This window comes from Pogoniulus pusillus, chromosome 13 (assembly GCF_015220805.1).
Source record: "Pogoniulus pusillus isolate bPogPus1 chromosome 13, bPogPus1.pri, whole genome shotgun sequence".
Lineage (NCBI taxonomy): Eukaryota > Metazoa > Chordata > Aves > Piciformes > Lybiidae > Pogoniulus > Pogoniulus pusillus.
In genome coordinates this window covers 11,982,387-12,004,983 of record NC_087276.1, presented here as the reverse complement: position 1 = coordinate 12,004,983, position 22,597 = coordinate 11,982,387, and the positions used below count along the sequence as shown (strand labels likewise).

The window sequence follows — 22,597 nt, the reverse complement described above, 5'->3', positions numbered from 1 at the left end:
CTTGGGTTTGCTTCAAGGATTTTACAAACACAGAAAGAGGATAGACAATTAATAGTTCAAATATTTCACAACCATCATGAAGAGGAAGTTTTTATACAAACCTTGGAGTGTTTATGACTTTGTGAAGAAAGAGAGTTGGTTTGTGTTAGCTGCAAAGCCTCCATAAAGTAGGCAAAGTATGTTCTCAGTTGTCTTGGTCTTGAGAGCCAATACCTTCATATGGAAGAATTCCCTTACATTACTGCTTGAGGCCATCACTTAAGTTGTTTGGCTCAAAGTTGAGATCTTCAGGCATCAGGTAGTTTGTTGCTGGCTGATTCTTTAAATACAGCTAGTTAGCATAATGATTTTTTTTTTGTTAACCTGTGTAATATCTCTTATTTTTCAGACTACCTGCTCTCTAATAATTATGTAAATTCTATTATTGTCCACAAATTTGACTTCTCTGATGAGGAGATCATGGCATATTACATATCATTTTTGAAAACTCTTTCCCTGAAGCTCAACAGTCATACTGTACATTTCTTTTACAATGAGGTAAGTGAAGAAAGAGTTGCAATTTAACTGTCAGGACTTCAAATAGAAATTGTGGTCAGCAGGAGCAGGGAGGTCATTCTGCCCCTGTACTCTGCACTGGTTACACCACACCTTGAGTACTGTGTTCAGTTCTGGGCCCCCCAGTTTAGGAGGGACATTGAGATGCTTGAGCATGTCCAGAGAAGGGTGACGAGGCTGGTGAGAGGCCTTGAGCACAAGCCCTACGAGGAGAGGCTGAGGGAGCTGGGATTGGTTAGCCTGGAGAAGAGGAGGCTCAGGGGTGACCTTACTGCTGTCTACAACTACCTGAGGGGAGGTTGTAGCCAGGAGAAGGTTGCTCTCTTCTCTCAGGTGGCCAGCACCAGAACGAGAGAACACAGCCTCAAGCTGCACCAGGGGAAATTTAGGCTTGAGGTGAGAAGAAAGTTCTTCACTGAGAGAGTCATTGGACACTGGAATGGGCTGCCCGGGGAGGTGGTGGAGTCGCCGTCCCTGGAGCTGTTCAAGGCAGGATTGGATGTGGCACTTGGTGCCATGGTCTAGCCTTGAGCTCTGTGGTAAAGGGTTGGACTTGATGATCTATGAGGTCTCTTCCAACCTTGGTGATACTGTGATACTGTGTGAAATTGATAGTGATTTGACAACGTATTTTATTTACTCTCTTTGCACATCATGTCCTGCATTTGTTTTTGTAATGATAATGCCAGTGATTGAGAAGTCGTTTGTGGCGATCTCTGCAAAACTATGAGAAAAAAGACCTCATGCAACTATAAAGTTAAATGACACATTGGACTTTTTCTGAAGTTCCGAGGTCTAATTTTCTGAGAATACAACTTGTTTATGCCATGTTTTCTTGTGATTTATTTATATAAACAGGATCTTTCTTTTGCATCACTTGGTTCTAAGAGGCTTAGTCAGCCTGAAAAGCCTGAGTAATCAAAAGCCAGTTAAATTGGATTTTTGTTTGCTCCATTCCAGCTTCTGCCAGAAGAGGGCAGTAAAGGACTGAATATGTGCAGAGTTTACATGACACTGTGCTTCTTAAAGCAAGTTTATTTTAATGCCGAGCCACGAATGCACCTGAGTGTGCACTGTAAAATATTTTCAGTTATTTAAGAGGTAGCAGTAGCTGTAATACACGGAGAACATTTTTCATACAGAAAATTCTGTTGTAATTACTTTCTTTCCTCTTGTTACAGCACACTAATGACTTCGCTTTGTACACTGAAGCTATTAAATTTTTTAACCATCCAGAAAGCATGGTCAGGATTGCTGTTAGGACTATAACTTTAAATGTCTACAAAGGTATGCTTTTTATATGTTAAAAATGTAGTTTAATTTTGTTACTTGCATCTAATGGCTTTTCTGATTGTCTTAGAAATTGAAAAGCTTAGTATGTTGCCATGCTTCAGATACACATTTTGGGTTTTATGAAACAGAATCCCAAGCCTACACTATTTCTTTGTAAATAGCATTGTTTTGTCACTGATGAAACTATTTTAAAAAACCCAAGTGAGTATCTAGCATACACAAGAAACTTAGTTTCCCTTTCAACAGAGATCAGAATGTGTCTGTATTTGTGGAAAAAAAACAACAACCACAATAAGACAAACGAAAAACCCAACCCCAAAGTGCTTAAGAATATGAAGGATCTTGAGCTTTATCATGTGAAGCAGTAACCCTCCTGGCTACATCACTTCCCTTTGGATTTGAAGTGCATTAGAAAATTATTATAGAGCTCCCATGTGCTGCAGTCACTCCAGTTAAAAGAACAGTTTAGGAGGGACATCGAGATGCTTGAGCGTGTCCAGAGAAGGGCGACGAGGCTGGTGAGAGACCTCGAGCACAAGCCCTACGAGGAGAGGCTGAGGGAGCTGGGATTGTTTAGCCTGGAGAAGAGGAGGCTCAGGGGTGACCTTATTGCTGTCTACAACTACCTGAAGGGTGGTTGTAGCCAGGAGGAGGTTGCTCTCTTCTCTCAGGTGGCCAGCGCCAGAATGAGAGGACACAGCCTCAGGCTATGCCAGGGGAAATTTCGGCTCGAGGTGAGGAGAAAGTTCTTCACTGAGAGAGTCATTGGATACTGGAATGGGCTGCCCGGGGAGGTGGTGGAGTCGCCGTCCCTGGAGCTGTTCAAGGCAAGGTTGGACGTGGCACTTGGTGCCATGGTCTGGCCTTGAGCTCTGTGGTGACAGGTTGGACTTGATGATCTGTGAGGTCTCTTCCAACCCTGATGATAATGTGATACTATTTCTAGGGGTGCCCACTGGAGGCCAAAAGCCTGCAGTCACAGATTCCCATACTGGACATTCCAGCAGCACATAAGGGATAAAAAGAAAACTTTGCTGTGAGAATAGTTAGGCACTGCAAGAGATTTTCCAGAGAAATGGAGAAATCTGTATTGTGTGAGATCTTCAAAATTCAACAAGGGCCTTAGAACTTAGATCAATTTTGAAGTTAATGCTGCTTTGAAAAATGAGTTTGGACTAGACAATACCCAAAAGTCACTTCCCCCTAATTTTTTTTCTTGGTGGCTCTAAAATCTATAATGGACTGAAAATTAAAACAGTGATCTCAGTAGAAAAAGTGGTGCATATTCAGAACTTCTGCCTCTGAAATAAACCTTCTGTAAGGTATATATTATGAAAAATGTTCATGCAAGACTTCTTATTCTTTAGTCCATTTAAAATGAAATCACATTTTGCATTTATACAGCTCTCTGTCATTTAAGAGGAGTGACTTGGTGACAGTCTTCATCATAGAAGAATGTAATATCATTTTTTAAAACAATGAACAGTTGGCTTTGCAGATAACTGGATAGCCTGCATAGCAGGGTGGGTTCTTCATAGTGTTGACTGCAATGGGAAAAATGTCTTTCTTTTATGTGTTGAGAATGGACACCTAGTACTTGTTTTCTGCTTCATCAAAATAAAGAGCTCAGAAAAAAGAGCAAAATGCAGACTTCATCTCCTATTTGTTATATATTTACATAACTATGTATTTTAATGATAAAAAAAGTACTTGTCCAGACTTTTAATTTGAATATAAAGGCTAGAGGTGGAAAATCATAGCTCTAATGTTCAGGCTTCATAATTTTCTGACTGTCCATTTGCATATATTCTGATCTAATACCTACACTGTATCTTTTAGTTTAGATGCTTTGTGCTATAGCTTTTTAAACCCATTTGGAGGATGTCACTATCCCTGTTCCTAATCCTGTTAACTGTTGTCTGTTTCTTTTGCCCTTCCTTCACTGATGATTCCTGTGTTCCTTAATGCAGTGTCATGTAAGTCTGACTAGCTTGGCTTTCAGCGTTACTGCTTTATTCTTACACTTTTTTTTTCCTCTTCTTTTTTAATGAAGAATGTGCTAAAAAATGTTTCTGAATTCCACTAGATTTATCTTCAGACCTATGTAAATATATCAATATTGGGCTCATTCAAGTGAAAAAAAAAAAAAGTGACGTGATGCTTTTTTAGATGTCCATTTCATGCATAAGATCATGTCAGGTATATATTCATATGAAAAGCTAGCATGTTACCCAAATTCAGAACATTCTTTGTTGTATTTCATAAGAAAGGAATTTAAATGAATTGGCAACTGATTTTTCTTTTTAACAATTTCTCTTCAGTGGACAACCAACCTATGCTGCACTACATTAGAGATAAGACTGCTGTCCCTTATTTCTCTAACCTCGTTTGGTTTATTGGAAGCCACGTGATAGAACTGGATAACTGCGTGCAGACAGATGAAGAGTAAGTTCAAAAAACTGCTGAGTTTTGAATGGAAATACTTCCCCCAGATGTTGATACTCTCCTTATTTTTTTTTTTTAGTAGTCCAGTTAAGTTAGTTTCTGAATACATCTTCTTGCAGATGGTTCAAGCTGTTTCTTCTTACAAGTTTTTTTAGGAAGTCTTTGAATTAACAGCACAGATAGAGCACAGAGCACTAGCTAATATCTGTACAATTAGCATTTGGCAATATGTCTTTTCTTCATCTTTGTTTTCATTATACTAAATTTAGTAAGTATCTTGAAGACACACAGAGTATTTGGGGAAAAAATTATGTGCATCCTGCAGCAGATACAAGCCTGAATACTGTTGGCTAGCTGTACTGGTTGACTACTGAAAATACTTCTAGACAGGTAATCTGTGGAAGGGATGCTCATTAATCCTTGCCTTCAGTTTTTAAGACTTTGGGAATTCATTTTATCTGGGACTTTCTGTTCTGTCTTTCAGGCACAGAAATAGAGGCAAACTGAGTGACTTGGTAGCAGAACATCTTGATCATTTACATTACCTTAATGATATCCTTATCATTAACTGTGAGTTTTTAAATGATGTGCTGACAGACCACCTACTTAATAGGCTCTTTCTTCCCCTCTACGTGTATTCATTAGTAAATCAAGATAAGGTAAGATAATACTTGCAAACAGTTAAGTCTTGAAGATGTTACTTGCTTTCAGTATGCATAATGATTTGTGTAGCAGGTGGATTCTGTACTGTGGTTAATACCACCAGTATCTATGTCCATGTTTTGCGTAAAACAGCTTAAATAAGGTGACCGTAAGGGAAATACTCTGAAGCTGAATTTAACGTCAGAGTGGATGAAATTGTACTCAATAAGCACACGCTATTTTGTATGACATGGTTGTTAAATGCTAACAGTAATGGGAGACAAGAAGAGCTGCAAATTTGGAACAGACTTCACATTTCTCTGACACTGGGAGATGTGTGGTTGTATTTTCTGATGTGGTAACTTGTCTTCTGTAGTAGTCTTTGTTCTGAAGATACACATTGCTCTGTGAATTTCAACACACTTCCATTAACTAGAGGTCAGGTTTCTTCTGAGTTAATGAATTCAGTATATTACATGTGCCCTGAAGTTTAAACAACAATCATCTTATTGTCTTACCGTTGATAAGGTTATTGAAATAGTGAAACAGACTTCATGACTATTACTTTCATTTCAGCTATTCTACCTCTTTCCATTCATGCATGTACAAAAATCTACTTGTCTTCCTGTTTTCAGGCAGATAGGTGCCTGTTGCCATTTTGGACTGTTCTTACCTCTTGAGATAAATGAGAAATTAATTTGCTAATGGTTTTTAAAGTATCACTAATTTATTTCTAGAACTGTTTTCATTACCAGTATATAAATTGAACATTGTGTGCACGATTTATAATTGAAATATTTTAATCCAATGTAATTTATTTTATTTATTATGTGAATAATATTTAATTGTTTCTGAATAGACAGTTTTTTAGAGCAGATTTTAAGGAATTTAAACTGAGAAGTACTTTGACAGAATAGTAAGATAGTAAAAACCATCATCTGTCTCAGATACTCATCTATTAAATTTAAGTTACTAAAGTGACCACGAAAGACAGTAATTAATAGCTACTTTTTAAGCATGATGTGTAAAGCATGTGTGTGCTCAGAGTCTTTGTGTGAAATAGTTTACAAGAAATGAATGTTAAATAGCATGGTGCTTTTCAAACACTTCGTAGCAGGATGTGGAACGATACATTAGAAGTTTGTATTTAAATAATATAGTAAACAATGTATTTTAACTTTTTAATTTAAAAATCATCATTTTTCACAACTCTGTTTTTGTAGGGAGGAGAGCATCCAAAAATAAGTCTCCAGGTTTCTCTTTATCTTCTTTCTCAAGTAAGTATTTTAAGTATTTTGTCCTATTTCAGAAAGTGTTTTGCAGCAGTGTTATGAATTATAAATGACTGTATTCTTGTCTGTTTTGGCAAAGCCACTAAAGAGAATTATATATGTTGATCTCTTGTAGCTTCTTGTCATCAGAAACACTGGCTAGGTATCATTTCAAGATTCACATCTATGTTCTTTGTTGCTTTTAATAAAGAAAATACAACTTTTGCCTAATTGTAAAGAATCAGGAACAGATTTTGTTTATCAGAAGAGCATGTGATGTAGAAAATCAAGTTAATTTTGCTGTAACTGGCAAAAATCTATCGTTCCAGTTCTTTTGAACCTAGTGTCTGTCTTTGGAATGGGACCTGAAAATGTATATGCTGAGTATCTTACAAATGTTCTTAACTGATTCTGGCACCAGGCATGCACTTCAGGCATTACTAGTGTGTTAGAGACGAGGACTTGAGAGACTTCATACTGGCAGATGGAAATTGCTGCTGTGGGCTTTCATTCACTGTTCACAAAGTGAGCACATAATTGTGCCAAAACATTCTTGTGTGCAGCTGAACTGTGCTTTTGGATTAGAAGCTTGAGTGATTTGGGAGGCTGTTCAAAACATTTTTGAAGTGCCTTGCAACTTCCCAAAGTTTTACATAGGTCACCACTGTATACAGTATGGTGCACTGTACCATATTGGAATGGTTCAGACTTAAATCAGAAAGCCCGTGGAGATCATATTTAGGTAAACATTGTCAAAACAATTACTAGGTTTACTCATTTAAAACTACCTGGGGATTTTTCAGCTGGAACCACATATTGGGGATTCAGCTTTAATATTGTGAAGAGAATGGATGTAAGTTGACATAAAAGTGTTGCAGCTGGACCCAGGTCAGTTCTGTAAAGAAGCTGATTGTTTGCTGGCCCAACCTTGTAAGCATTGCCTCAAGATAAAGTAAACAGAAAACCATTACAGCACCAAAGCACTTCTGGATAAGTGCTTCTATACCATAGACAGTATGGTCTTAATTCTTGTGTTACGTAGCTGTTTTGTAGCTAGACTTTAATTGAATGCAATTTCATAACTGGAAAAGCTGCTTCTGATCCAGTTGAGCCTCTTGCATGACATTTACTCATGAATCAGTGGAAAGTAATTGAGTGTACAACACAGAACTTACTGGACTGCTGCCAGTTGTTGGCATACCAGATCAGTGGATGCTGTGTACCATAATCAGTTTGTGTAGCTTCTTGAAAAAAAAACCAATTTTCTGGAGCAGTTTTAATTTGTATCCCTGGCTAGAATACCACATGACTTTTGTCCCAAGGCCAATGAAGAGAGAGAATTTACATTTCTCAGAAGGAGAAAAGAGTATGAAGAATTATTAAAACTAGGTAACTTAAAATGTAGAGAAACATTGAATACCTATAGAGAGGATTATGTTCTCCTGTGTTTTTAAGTTGATTTTATAAACTATCAGTGTTACCAATTGTACTTACTGCATATGTAAACTTAGAATGCCAGTTTAACAAGATCAAAGAAGTAGGTTCAATGACTGAAGCAGTATGTATTCTGTGATACATGTCTAATATTTCTTTTCACCTTTCTTTTAATAGGTTTTTCTAATTATACATTATGCCCCTTTGGTGAACTCATTGGCTGAGGTTATACTTAATGGTGACCTCTCGGTGTTTTCTTCTAAAGTTGAGCAAGATATACAGAGAAACTCAGTAAGTGGCCAGCTAATCTTTAATTTTCCAATTTTGGGGAATAGGCAAAGAAAATAGTTAAGAATCTGAATCTTGTATATGGAAACTGGTGAGCTAAGGTGATGGAGTTTAGGAGAGAGCAGCAGCAAGAGATTTCAGCTAGCAAAGAAACACTCCATGCAACTTGCAATATTAAGTGCTTGCTATGTTTTTGAGTGTCTATATGTACCATAGGTAGTCGTGTAAAAATGGGTAGGACACAAATGAGAATACTTCACTGCTTCTGTAGGAATCCTTCACTGCAAAGGCTTCCATCACTTTTGCAATCCAGTCTTCAGTGTTCTGTTTTTTGTTAGCAGTTCTTTGGTAGTGAAGTAGAGATGAGTTGTCACAACCTTCCTGTGAAAAAGGAAATAAAAGTTTTTGTTGTGAGTATTCCCAATGTTTTAGCAGTAAGACTGATCACGTCTGTAAGCATGCCTAGGAGACTATAGACCAGCTTAAAAATAAATGGGAGTGCTATCACTTTGTGATTGCCCTTGAATGTTCAGATTTATCCTATGTAGATATTGCAGGATGCTCTCACTACTTGTTTTCTCTTTTGTTGTGGGTTTCACAGTTTTAAGAAATGCTGCTTGTAACTTGAAAAGCCTATTTGGGGATGATAATAAGGATCTGTGACCTTACTTTGAGCCTTCCGACTGGACTGTAGTTCTGTCTGAAGATTGAACATGTCCCCTGGTTTCATGACTGGTCAGCAAAGAGTTACTGACAGAATGTTTAGTTTATAACATGCAGTAGATGGGCTCTCCTAGTAGTGGCTATAGTTCTGAGAGTTTCAAGGAGGTGTGCTTCAACTCTTCCATCATACAAGTCAGCTTTTCTAGATTCTTCCTATTGCACAGTGCAAGCTGTGTGGACTGGCCTTAGCCAGTGGCTTTTGAGTTCTGGTGTTTTGTCCTGCTGACCTTGATATTTAGAATCTAATCTTTAGAAAAAAACCTTCTGTGGAATGGTAAAGCTGACTGGATGCTTTAAGATAAAGCAATCGCCTACTTACGTTAGCAAACGTCTGACCTTCTGCGAGCTGCGTACTGAATGTCTTGTGTGTTACTCGTGCAGAAACAGTGTTGTTACTAGGAAACTTGTGGCAAGAGGGTGGGGTGTCAGTTGTTGCAGAACTGAGATTTTCTTTTCCTGTCAAAGTTACTGTACGGAGTTGCAAAAGACCTGTAGCATATCTTTGTGTGCTTGCACTAACGTCAGGAGTATTAAGGGTTTCCTATAAACATCTGTTGTCATGCGTTTGTAATAATATTTAGATTACTGCTTGTTACTGCTCTTAAAGATGTGTCCTCATGGCATGTAAATTTGGAGTTGTGTCGTATCTGAACGGGTAACAAATAGAAAGGGTATTTGCTTTCTAGAATAGACACTTTAAAAAGTGTTGTTGAGTTTGGAAAAACTTCCATGGGAGAAACTTCAGTTTTTAGTAAATTCATCCATATTCTTCCATTAAATCTTGGAGGGGAAAACCTGTAGAGCTGAAAGCCTGCTGGTGGAGGAGGCTGGTTATTTGCAGAAAGAGCAGGAAGGAGGTCCTGCTTGGGCAGGGAAGTTGGACTAGATGGTCCTTTGAGATCACTTCCAACCCCTAACATTCTGTGATTCAGCAGAAGAGCACAATGCCCTGCTTACAGTGAGGGAAGCTATCAAATGCTCTCAGTTGAGGAGTATGAACAATTACCACGTATATTGTGTGCTATTCTCTGCTGATACACGAGTCAATGCAGTGAGGCTAAAGTAAACTCCTTGAGTAAATGTGATGCCATTCTGTGTTGCATTGTGACAGCATTTCTCAGAACAGAAAGTTGATTTTTGAGCATTGTTACCATTTTAGAGGCTATTCTTCTGACCATAAGGTGTATCAGGATCTTTGCAAAGTCATTTCTGTGGTGTTCTGTCACAAAGACAAAATACTGAATTATAGAAGCTATTTCAGAAGGTACTTTAGAGTTGTTTCTTCTGGGATTAGTAAAGAAATGAGTTGAAGTGGAATGAGGTGTTGGGAGTATAGACTGAGATTGTCAGAAGCAGGACTGTGTATCTTCATTAGAGGAGACTAAGAAAGAAAAAAAGAACCTGAGAAGAGTTGCAGCTGCTGTGTATAAATACAACATATCTAGAGTTATGGCAAAGGAGCAATGGGAGTTGTCATTATATTAAGAAATGGTAATTTTTTTCTGGAAATCAGTTTGTGGGGAAAAAAAATCACCAGCAGATCTAAGTGATGAGAGCTGAAGATCAGAGGTCAGTACTGACTGCCCAGCCTCCATGGAACAAGTTCTCCACCTTTAAAGTATAGATACACTTTTCTTTCCATATTTTTCCCCCTATATTTCTGGCTTTGGGTGGCATCAGAAGAAATACTAATTCTTATCTTGTGATAACAGTTGAATGCGTAGCCAAAAGAATGTATCTATATTTGTTAGCAGGCATCACACTAAGGTTTACAATACTTCCTGTGAGATCTGCTTTCCTGCATAATTCGGATGTGGGCCAGTTCTACATATTTCATGTTTCTTGTTTAACCTACTTTCTCCTTCCCGTAAAAGTTGTTAGTGGTACTGCCTTACTTTACCAGCATGCATTGCACAATATAAACCATAATTGAAAACATGGGTGAAAGACATTTTAAAAGTATAAATTAGCAATATCTCACACTGCATAATTAACCTAGATAAACAATATGCTATGTAAATTAATTTTGTCTTATTTTAGAGTGTTTTGAAGATGCACCCTCGTTAAATTTAGCAGAACAGAATATGTATGTTGGCTTTCTCTTCATTCATTCTTGAAAGTGACTAGACCATGCTTTGGTGTTTCTGAGAATATTATGGTCTGGACTCTTAAACTCTTTGTTCCTATGCTAGCATTAGAAATGCCAAGGATGTTAGGTACATGCATTCTCTCTCTTTTATTTTTAATAAAAGCCACAGCAGCTAGGAAGCAATTTTAAGAAGGGAATGCAGGAAAATACCTTGTGCAACTTGCATGCTGCTTTCCTTTTTGTCCTAAGAAATAGGACATAATATGTTCTTCCATTTTCTTAGGACTTTTCAGACCAGAAACCATCAAAGGTGATCTGGTGGTAATTGGTTGTTTTATAACCTCTCTGTGTTGCAGTTTGATCAGATTGAAGATGTATCAGAGAGGTTACTGGGGCACATCAGTGTGGTATATTTCTCATTGTGGCTTTTTGGTGTTGTGAAAGATTCCTCCTACTGTCTGGTTTGTTTCAGTGACAAGTGTAAGGGGATTTATGCAAGATTTCTCTAAAAGCTTTTTCATACAATCATAGAATCAACGAGGTTGGAAGAGACCTCAAAGATCATCCAGTCCAACCTATCCCCGTGCCCTATCCAGTCAACTAGATCGTGGCACTAAGTGCCTCATCCAGTCTTTGCCTGAACATCTCCAGGGACAGTGCCTCCACCACCTCCCTCCTTTTTAAAAAAAGTTAGAAGATGCAGATAAACATTTTGGCCTTTCAACTTATAGGAGGCTTCTTCCTAGATCTTTTTGAGCTATTTCTTATTAAGGGATATATTTTCTCAGTTCTCTTTTAATGCACATCTTCAATACTTCATGTACTTGAATCACCTAAGGCAAGGAATAGAATGAGTTTTGTATTTAGTCTTCTTTTCTGTTTTACTTCTTTTCTGTTGATTCTGTTGATTTTTAACTCTTTAGCCAGTATCAGCTAGATATGATGGAAGTATTGAGATCTGAAATGCAATGAAGTTTCAGTAGCTGTCCTGATGGGTGTTTACCTGTGCAGACAGGATGCCCTCAGCTCATGGGTTTCACTTCTCGTGACTAGATAGGTTTGGCTGATCGATGTTTATAGCTCAGAGAGAGAGAACATGTACTCTGGTAGTCCAGCTGACAGGCTTAAACAAGTGAGATGGCACACACCACAGCACAGAAGCAGTCTGCAAAACTGTAGGAAACCAGTTCTGATAGTCACAAAACCTCTTGTAGAGCCTTGTGTCTTTCTGTAAACGTGTGTTGTTCTCTGTTGCTAGGATGGTACAGGCTCTTGGGAATTCTGATTTCCTCTGAGAGAAATTTATCACCTAAATTTATTTTCTTCCTCTGTAAATAAGCAGGAATGTAAGATATTCATTGAATACTTTTTGCATTCTTGTCCAAAACCAGTATTTTGATTTGGAGAGTAAACTTCTGATATTTTTTGATAGTACACAAAAGTAAGTAGTGTTGGTTTTCTGGATGTTGTAAGTCAATGTCTGGAGGCCCAAAAACAGGTTTAAGTCAGCCATTCTCTGGCAGAGGGGTTGGACTAGATGATCTTTCAAGGTCACTTCCAACCCCTACCATTCTGTGATTTGTTGCTAGTGGATAGAAGAATTAGTATGCTGTTGAAAAGCTTAAAATTCAAAAAATGCTCATGGCATGGAGCATTGGGTTTTGTCCTTTACACTGCCAAAGATACTTAGAGTGTATCTCGTTTTAATACACTGCTAGCAACACACTTTGGATGTTGCTACCTTTATGTTTGATACAAAAGGTGTTTTGGTTTTATATGTACTAGTTGTCCCACTTGTTTAAGAAAGGTCAAAGTAAGGGGGAAAATAATCCTTTTTTTTGATGAAATAGTTCTGTATCTTGTTTCATGATGACATACTTTTAATGGTACATCTTTGGAGTATGTTGCTTTGGAGATAATTGTTCTACTGATGATCTAATAAAATTCAGTCGACTTTTCTTGTATGTGAAAATGAACTCTTTCATGTGACCTGCAGTTTCTTTATCAATTAGAGTTAAAAATGTCTTCTGTAACTCAGTGTAAACTCTTTGAATTTTACAGACGAAGTCAAGTATCAGATGTTTCATAAAACCAACAGAAACACTTGAAAGGTCTCTTGAAATTAATAAACAGAAGGGGAAGAAGAGAATGCAGAAGAGACCCAACTATAAGAATGTTGGTGAAGAAGATGAAGAGGAGAGAGGATCTGAAGATAACCAAGATGATCTAGAAAAAAATAAAGGTACAGAGTCAAGTTCAAAGGGCATCAGAACAAGCAGTGAAAATGAAGGTGAGTACACTAGCAAATATAAATAATGCTTACAATTTGGATACTTTTATTTATTGTGTGAAGCTAGTTGTGATATGCTACATGACTTGCTCTGTTGTACTAGATAAATGTCAGACTAGGAATTTTATCTCAGTCTTTGACTGTAGTTTTTACTTACCTAAATCATTCCGTCAGAACATTTTTTAATATCTCTCAGTAGTCTTCAGCCCTTACAACAAATACATGCCTTGCACCTAGGTGTATGTGGTTATGGGTCACTTCATAAGCAAACTTCATAACTCTGTAACTTGTCCTTCTCTGGTAAGGGAATTGATGTAGCCAGTTGACATGGGCGAGATTGTGAGGAGTATTTTATGCGTGTTAAAAGGATAAAATTCAACAAGTGTGCTAGGAGTGGCATGGTAGAAGATGATACTAAATAGTCCAAAAATGAAGAAAGTGTCTTTAACTTTCAGATCTTTTCAACTGCATGTTTTTAGGATTTTTGAATTAATGCTAAGCTTAAGATATGTTTGCTTTATAGGATGAGTGGTCTTACAGTGTACTCTTAATTGTTTATTTTGCTAGGTTGTGCTAGAAGGATGTATATCAGAAGCTTTTCTTTAGATGTAAATTGAGGAAAATGTGTCAGAGTTGCATGCAAGCAAAGGAAAACAAGACCTTAATGCTTTGGCAGCCTTCTCCAAACATAGCTGTATTTTGATTTAGGTAAACAATCTGAGAAGGCTTTCCTTAAATGGTGTCAGATAAGTGACATTATATTGTCTAGCATGATTTTAAGAAAGTATGACGTGATCAATGGTTTAGACTAATGCATTTATCTTTACAGTCATCTTTGTCCAAATTCTTGAGCAAAAGCTAGATTTGGTCCTCATCATTCTCACTAGTTAAAGCCAGTAGGTATGAAGAACTAGGGACCAGGTATCCTGTTTGTTGTAATTGTAGAGACTTCTAACTTCTTGCCCACTTATGTCCCAGTCTCAACAGCATTTTCACAAATAAACATGCTTTCCAGAAAGAGATTCTAGGTTTTTTTTTCCTTTCTGTGTTTTGGAGAGAGAATTACTCTACATATGTTATGTATGTCTATATATTATGTCTATGTGTACAGATTTCCTTAAAACAGTTAAATTCCATAATAAGTGTTGGTAGACTTCTTCATTGGAAAAAAAAAGCCTACATCCATTCATTCGCTTTTCTGAGGTTATGATTGTAGTTGCATCAGTTACTTCAAATGCAACATGGAAAGTAGAGAAGAGCTTACAACAACTGTGTTAAAAATGGTGGATTTTTTACTTTTTTGGTTTTAGAAATAGAGATGGTGATCATGGAGAGATGTAAGCTATCAGAATTGTCTATCTCTGCTGTGACAGAACAGAATACAACAGATGAAGAAAAGAGTGCAGCTGCCTCTGGGAGTGAGATAACAAACTGGAACAGGTATAAAGGAAGTGTAATAAATTTTGCCAGATTGCTTCCTTCTGTCAACTCCCTCACTTCTCTTAAGGGATGTTTCAGATCTGCCTCTAATTAAAACTGCAGGAATTCTTCTGGATAACAAATAAGTGAGGCAACAGAAAAAAGGGATATGGCTTCTCTACTGATCAGTGTTGCTAATGGTTGTGTTCTTTTGTATAGTTCATGCTTTTCACTGTTGCAGTTGTGATGCCTTAAGTTGGTAAATTTAAATTACAGAATTTTAACACAACAAAACTATAATACAAATGTTTTTATTCCAGAATTTTCTAAACCTCTGGATTAAGCCAGAAGATTGTTGTGTGTGTTTGGTTTTGTTTTTTTTTTCTTAATGATATTTATGGTCACATCTGCCAATTCTGTATACACCCATAGGGAAACAAAGGAAAATTCCTCGGTTCAGGACTGAGTTTTGCAGAACTGTAGTAGTAGTACTAACCTAGGTACAGTTTCCAAGGCCCAAGCATATCTTGGGGTTACTGTAAACTTCTCTTGGAAAGAGTATTTCAAAATCTAATCTTAAGTATATTAAATTTCCATAAGATACTTTCTCAGTAAGAGTTTTACATGATTCTTACTAGAATGCTAAAGATAAGAAACAGGATGTGCCACGTCTGACACAAAAGTAATTGCAAACGTGTCCCTTGGGGAAATGCATATGTTTAATAGGATTTCAAATTTATTTTTAAACTTGGGAAATGCTGCCTGCTATTCCCAGAATTTCATTCTGTCTCCATTATAGCTTTGATGTAGCTTAGGTTACATTCATTAATAAAGATAACGTTTAATTTCATTGTAAAAGCGAAATTGAACCTTGACTTGAACTGGCTTTAAAATACATTGTTCTAGATTATTGATATTTTGACTAAAATATGTGCCAAATGGCTTTTGGAAAGTAATTGGCAATGACTTCATCGAGTACTAAAGCAACTAGGATGCTCAGGTCTCAAAAAGTGCTAAATACTTAGATATGAGATGCTGATACATTTTGCAGATTTTAGGACTCTTTTGATCTGCAGATATGATCTGTATCCTGCATCTTTTCTAGAAATAAACAGCATCAAAGAACATGCAGAGCTACAAATATTTTGTAAAATAAGGATAGAACTTAGGTATGGTATTTCTTACCTTAGTTTGTACATTAATTTTTAGAAGCATAGGTGGATAAGATGCTGTAGGTTAAGATTGTATGTTATTCTGTATGCCAGATATATTTGAAACAGTAGCTATATCTCTCAGGAAATGTGCTCAAGTGTGTGTTGATTGGAATCCCTGTGCCTTGTGGATAAGGTGCAGTGTGGCAGTAGAAAATGCAGGGATCTTTTATTCCATGCATGAATTGGGAGAAACTTGGGTAACTGGAATAATCATTAATGGCTGTCATGATAGTAATTCCTGATTTGTTACAGTCTTCAATTCCTTGAGAGGTGGCAATTAACTCTTTCCAATGAATCCTAAACTCTCTTCTTCCAGTGACTCTGCCACTTCCCTGGTTTGGTGGTGGGTTTTTTTGTTTGGTTGGGTTTTTTTGTCTGTTTGGGCCACCTGTGAAAATGGATTTAATTTCTGCTTGTTCTCTGAACTGATTGGCTGCAAGCAACTTATAAGAGAGGAAGCCAAGTTTCCTTGCCATCAGGCTTGTGCTGTTATCAAATGGATTTCAGCCATATCTGATCTGTCCAAACAGTTTCTGGATTACATTGACTTTCCTGGTCTGTTTGGAGTATAGGCAAAGGGTGAACTTGACTCTGTTTGTACTTTCTGCTCTATGTGCTGTAGGTCATGCTTGCTTAAACCCAGGAAAACAAAATTCATCTGCAGTCCAGAGCTTTGTCTTTTCCATTCAAATGTTGCCTCGTTGTTCATTTATCTTCCCTGTAGCTGTCCAGTGGTGAAGATTCGGACAAGTTGTTTTAGAATACTCTGGATTCTCCAGACTTTTGTTGAAAACCAAGTAGTAGAAACTTTTCACCTCTGTTCAGTACATGAGTTTTAGGGTAGAGTTTTTTAATGGAACAAGTATTGCAGCTTCTTGAAGTTAATTTTGTATACATTTAAAACAAGCTGTACAGTACTTCTGAGTATATACTTAGTGCTCTGCAAACAACCCAGTAAATGTGTGAACAGTCTGTTTCTGGGAAAGTATTATCTAACAGATCCTGCTAAAGCATCAGAATTTCTGTCAGAATGTAAATACAGGGCACTATAATATGAGTATATCTCTGCTATCCAGAGGGACCAGGACAGGATGGAGAGTATACTCATGAGGTTCAACAAGACCAAGTGCAAGGTCCTGCATCTGGCTCGAGGCAATGTCAAGCACAAATACAGGCTGGGCAGTGACTGGCTGGAGAGCAGCCCTGAGGATAGGGACTTGGGGTGCTGGTGGACGAGAAACTCAACAGTGTGAGCTTGTAGCCCGGAGGGCCAACCGAAGCCCGGGCTGCATTAGGAGAAGTGTGGCCAGCAGGTCGAGGGAGGTGATTCTTCCCCTCTACTCTGCTCTGTTGAGACCCCACCTGGAGTACTGCATCCAGTTTTGGAGCCCTCATTACAAGAGGAATGTGGAGATGCTGGAGTATGTCCAGAGAAGGGCCACGAGCATGACCAGAGGGCTGGAGCACCTCTGCTGTGACAACAGACTGAAAGAGTTGGGGCTGTTCAGTCTGCAGAAGACGAGGCTCTGAGATGACCTCATTGTGGCCTTCCAGTATCTGAAGGGGGCCTACAAAAAATCTGGGGAGGGATTTTTTAGACTATCGGGGAGTGACAGGAACTAGAGGGAATGGAGCAAAGCTGGAGGTAGGGAGATTCAGACTGGATGTGAGGAAGGAATTCTTCAGCATGAGAAAGGTGAGAGCCTGGAATGGGTTGCCCAGGGAGGTGGTTGAGGCCCCATCCCTGGAGGTGTTTAAGGCCAGGCTGGATGAGTCTCTGGCCAGCCTGATCTAGGGTGGAGTGTCCCTGGGCATGGCAGGAGGGGTTGGAACTAGATGATCCTTGTGGTCCCTTCCAACCCTGACTGATTCCATGAGTACTCTTAAACGGGTCAGTTTTTGTTTAATGCCTGAAAATGTGCATTAATGTAAATTTACATCCTCTGTTAGCTACCTGTAGAACAAGACAGGTACTAATCTTTCTGCAGATAACGGTGTTTTTCTTCTTAACCATTTAAAAATCACTCCTTTCCACAGACCTTTTCTTGATATGGTCTATAATGCACTGGACTGTGCTGAAGATGATTATTATGCCCTCTTTGTGCTCTGTCTTCTATATGCAATGTCACACAATAAAGGTAAGCAGTTGTTGTTTTTTTGCAGAGAAAACTAAATGGGACACATGGTTTTAGAAAGGTACCATCAGATTGTAACATCTTTATGCATGCCTTAAACAGTGAGAAATTATTTCCCTGGGGAGGCAGAAGTAAATGTGCCTGATACTTAGCAAATTCTCAAAGGATTTGCTAAGGATCACCTTTTAAGAACAACATGGTAGAAAGCTTTGGAAACTTATAACTTTTCTCTTGTAGATTTCTTGAAACTGGAATGAGATTATTGTATCTCACTTTTACTCTCTCAATTTCAGTTGAATCCCATCACATGTATATGTGATCCAGTTCTTTCATGCTTTACGTGTTCTGTGGTTGTAAGCCAGGTATAAAATGTTAAAAACTTGACCCTGTATGTTAAAATTAATCTTTTGTATATTTTAAACATACAAACAATATACAGGGCCTGAAAATCAGCTGTGATTATGGAAGTCACGTATTGCCTATTTCTAGACAGCTTTGGCAATCCTTTAGTAGTTGTTTTTATACTGTGCAGTTCCTTGACAGCCTTCTCATCCATTGTGCAATAATTGACTGAAAGCTTAAGTTCACAGGATCACAGGATATTAGGGGTTGGAAGGGACTTAAGGAGTTCATCAAGTCCAACCCCCTTGCCAGAGCAGGACAACACCATCTAACACAGATCACAGAGGAACACATCCAGACAGGCCTTGAAAGTCTCCAGAGAAGGAGACTCCACAACCTCTCTGTGACACCTATTCCAGTCCTTTGTGACTCTTACAGTAAAGAAGTTTCCCCTTATGTTGAGGTGGAATCTCTTTTGCTGCAATTTACACCCATTTACACTTGTGTGCTGTCACAGGGAGCAAGTGAGCAGAGCCTGTCCCTCCACCTCCTGGCCTTCACATACTTATTTATCAAATTCCCTCTAAGTCTTCTTTTCTCTGGACTAAAAAGCCCCAGGTCCCTCAGCCTCTCCTCATAAGCCATGCTGTCCGTTCCCATAATTATCCTCATAGCCCTCTGCTGGACCCTCTCCAGCAGATCCCTGTCCCTCTTCAACTGGGGAGCACAAAACTGAACACATTATTCAAGAAGAGATCTCACCAGGGCAGAGCAAAGGGGGAAGAGAACCTCCCTTGATCTGCTGGACACACTCTTCCTAATACACCCCAGGATCCCATTGGCCTTCTTGACCACAAGGGCACATTGCTGTGCCATGGGTAACTTGTTAGCCACCAGGACCCCCAGGTCCCTCTCCACAGGACTGCTTTCCAGCAGATCACCTCCCAGCCTGTACTGGTGCAGTTTATTATTCTTCCCCAGGTGCAGGATTCTGCACTTGTCCTTGTTGAATCTCATCTGGTTCCTCTGTGCCCAGCTCTCCAGTCTGTCCAGGTCTCTGGATGGCCACACAGCCTTCAGCTGTATCAGCCAAGCCTTGAGCTTGGTGTTGTCAGCAAACTTGCTGAGCAGACACTCTGTGCCCTCATCAATGTCACTGATGAAGATGTTGAACAGGACTGGCCCCAGCACTGATCCCTGGGGGTCACCACTAGTCACAGCTCTCCAGCTGGACCTGGCACCATTGATCACCACTCTCTGAACTCTGTGTTACATCCAGTTCCTAACCCACCTCACTGTCTGCTCTTCCATCCCACACTTCCTCAGCTTGCTCTCTAAAATGTCATGGGAGACGGTGTCAAAGGCCTTGCTAAGGTCAAGGTAGACTACATTCACTGGTTTCCCTGTCTGCTACTTTGAAGCTAGCTAGAATGTTTTGGTGTTTTAAACTAGATTACAGGCTGTGAAAAGGAAAACAGAATGATGTCTACTTCACTCGTAGGCTTGCTAAGAGGTATAAGAGCAAGAATCCAAACATAGATAAGGGAGTCACTTCTGCTTCTCATGGGGGAGATGGCTGAGCTGCATCTCTCTCTAGCCTCTCTGCTATTTCTCTGATTAATTCACTTTGCTCCCTAACCTCTTGGCCGAACCTCCATTCTTCCTTGGGACTGGGATGAGGTTGAGAGTGAGGGGAGAAGGTGGAAGGACAGTTGGGAGCCTTTCCTGGGGACTCAGGTTTCTGGGATGGGTGTTGTGTTTCTGTATTACCTTTTACCTTGTATATTTCTGTATATACTGTAAATATCTGCTTGTATATTGTGCTAAGCTGTAAACATAAGCTTCATTCAAATTTCCAGAGCCGGCTGAGCCTAGTCTGGGTGATTTCCAAAGTGGAAGGGGGGCGGGGAACACCCAAACCATCACACCTGAATCTACCCATTCTGTTATGGCATCATAAAATGCTATCAGGTTCATTAAGCATGACTTCCCCTTGGTAAATCCATGCTGATGACTCCTGATAACCTTCTTCTCTTCCAAGTGCCTTGAGATGCCCTCCAGCAGGAGCCACTCCATCATTTTTCCAGGGATGGAGGTGAGGCTGACTGGTCTATAGTTTCTGGAACCTCTTTCTTGCCCTTTTTGAAGACTGGAGCAACATTGGCTCTCCTCTAGTCCTCAGGAACCTCTCCTGTCTGACACGATTTGGCAAAGCTGATGGAGAGTGGTAGAGTGATAACATCAGCCAGTTCTCTCAGCACCCTTGGGTGCATCTCATCAGGGCCCATGGACTTGTTAATGTTTAATTTGTGTAACTGATCCCCAACTCAGTCTGCAGTGACCAGTGGGGAGCATTCTCTCCTCCAGGCTTCCTCTCCTTCATCCAGGGCCTGGAGTACATAGGGGACTTCAGCCTTAGGTGTAAAGACTGAAGCAAAGAAGGTATTCAGCAACTCTGCATTCTCTGCATCCTCAGTTATCAAGGCTGCCTCCTTGTTCAGTAGTGCCCCCACACCTTCCTTGTTCTTCCTTTTTCTGCTGATGTATTTGAAGAAGCCCTTCTTGTTCTGTTTTACTTCCTTTACCAGCTTCAGTTCCAAGAGGGCTTCGGCCTTCCTTGTTGCTTTCCTACAAGCCCTGACTACTTCTCTATAGTTCTCCCAAGTGACCAATCCCTTCTTCCATGAATTGTAAGATTTCTTCTTCCCTGAGATTTCCTTCAGGAGCTCCTTATTCAGCCATGCAGGTGTCCTAGCACATCTACCTGATTTTTTACTCAGGGGAACACACTTAGCTTGGGCTTGGAGGAAGTGGTCTTTAAAAATTAGCCAACTTTCTTGGGCTCCTTTACCCTCCAGAGCCTTAGCCCATGGGATTTCTGCAAGCATGTCCCTGAATAGCACAGTTAGCTCTGCAGAAGTCCGGGGTTGCAATTCTACTTGTTGCTCTGACTCTATCCTTTAGAATACTAAACTCCACCATGTCATGATCACTGTCCCTCTTTATTAGTTAATACAGGGTCCAGCAGTGCACCTTTCATTGTTGGTTCCTCCACTACCTGCATCAAGAAGTTAGCATTGATACACTGCAAGAGCCTTCTGGACTGTCTGTGTCTGGTTGTGTGATCTTCCCAGCAAATATCAGAGTGATTGAAGTCTCCCATGAGTACCAAGGAGTTAGCTCTAGAGACTACCTCCAGCTGTCTGTAGAAGGCCTCATCAACATCTTCCTATTGGTCTGGAGCCAATGTTCTCTGCCATAATACATCTTATATGTCTTTCAAGGAGTCTGGGCTAGTCTATGAACTAGCAGAACCATCTTAAATGTGTACTAGAACTGTGTTAAATGTGTACTTCATTGTACTCCAGACAGAGGTTGTTTTTTGAGGGATGGTTGTGGTTAGCATTTTTGCCGTTTATCTTTCTGTGTATTTTAAATTGATTATTCATGGTGCAGTAATGTATGTGATGTGTATTGGATGTTTGCATAGTAATTGTGTGTTGCATGAATCAAGAGCTGAATTTAAATTATTTTCTGCTTAGGAGCTTCTATAACATTCTAGTAATTTAGCATCAACTGTTACCGTAAACTGAGCAGAAGAGCATCAGGTGTGATAGCATGCTTAAACATAAGAATAGTCTTTCAGCTTCAAGGTATCTCTAGTGGACAAGTAGAGCAAAAATGAGTCCTAAGAGAATGAGCTAAGCTGAACCTCTCCTTTTCTCTGTCATTCTTTTGATGGCTTTATCATTTTCCAGGAATGAAGGAATACTTCTCAGTATTTCAGACAGTTTTGGGGATTTCAGTCTCTTATGATGAGAGATAATAAAGCAACTAATACCGGTAAAGACAGCACCACAGCCTTCACACCCTCTAGCCCTCTCTGACTTGCATTTCCCACCCCCACCCTGCAGCCAGTATACTACTTCCAGAAAATGTCTTTCCCTGAGGAACTTATGATCATTGCTGTGCTAGAAAACCCTGATGTCAGAAATTATTTCTCTTCTCATAAAATTCATTAGTTGAAGCTGTGAATAGCCAGAATAGTTGTAACTGTTGCAGCTTCAGAGTCTCCAGAAGTCTTTCAGTGTCATTGTAGAAGAGTAAGCTTGCATTTTAGGGCTGCATTTTCTAAGAACTCTCAAGACCATTATCCTTCAGCCTGCTGTGTTTGTTTTCAGTCTAATAAGTCGGTCTTCAATGTCCTCCTCCCAGAAAAAATCTGATATCCTCTCCTGTGTCAAAAGTGATTTGTTTACATCTCTAGTTTTGCTGTAAGTCACGAGGAATGCTGTGGATGCAGCCTCTTGCTGCTTTAGTTCAGCAATCGTAGAATGGTTTAGGTCGGAAGGGACCTCAAGGATCATCCATTTCCAACCCCCTGCCATAGGCAGGGACACCTCCCACTGGAACAGGTTGCTCAAGGCTTCATCCAACTTAGCCTTTAACACCTCCAG

General features: G+C 39.4%; 1 protein-coding gene across 4 annotated transcripts in view; it reads left to right on the top strand.

The window, feature by feature from the left end:
- Positions 1–22,597, top strand: part of CLEC16A (C-type lectin domain containing 16A) — a 60,078-nt gene that overhangs the window by 6,036 nt on the left and 31,445 nt on the right. For all 4 annotated transcript variants that reach the window (XM_064153006.1, XM_064153003.1, XM_064153004.1 and 1 more), the window contains exons 4-12: positions 389–537; positions 1,737–1,842; positions 4,170–4,293; positions 4,778–4,952; positions 6,159–6,212; positions 7,818–7,931; positions 12,802–13,030; positions 14,341–14,470; positions 17,701–17,801. In XM_064153006.1, the coding sequence (XP_064009076.1) occupies positions 389–537; positions 1,737–1,842; positions 4,170–4,293; positions 4,778–4,952; positions 6,159–6,212; positions 7,818–7,931; positions 12,802–13,030; positions 14,341–14,470; positions 17,701–17,801 (1,182 nt within the window). The remainder of the gene's footprint in view (positions 1–388; positions 538–1,736; positions 1,843–4,169; positions 4,294–4,777; positions 4,953–6,158; positions 6,213–7,817; positions 7,932–12,801; positions 13,031–14,340; positions 14,471–17,700; positions 17,802–22,597) is intronic.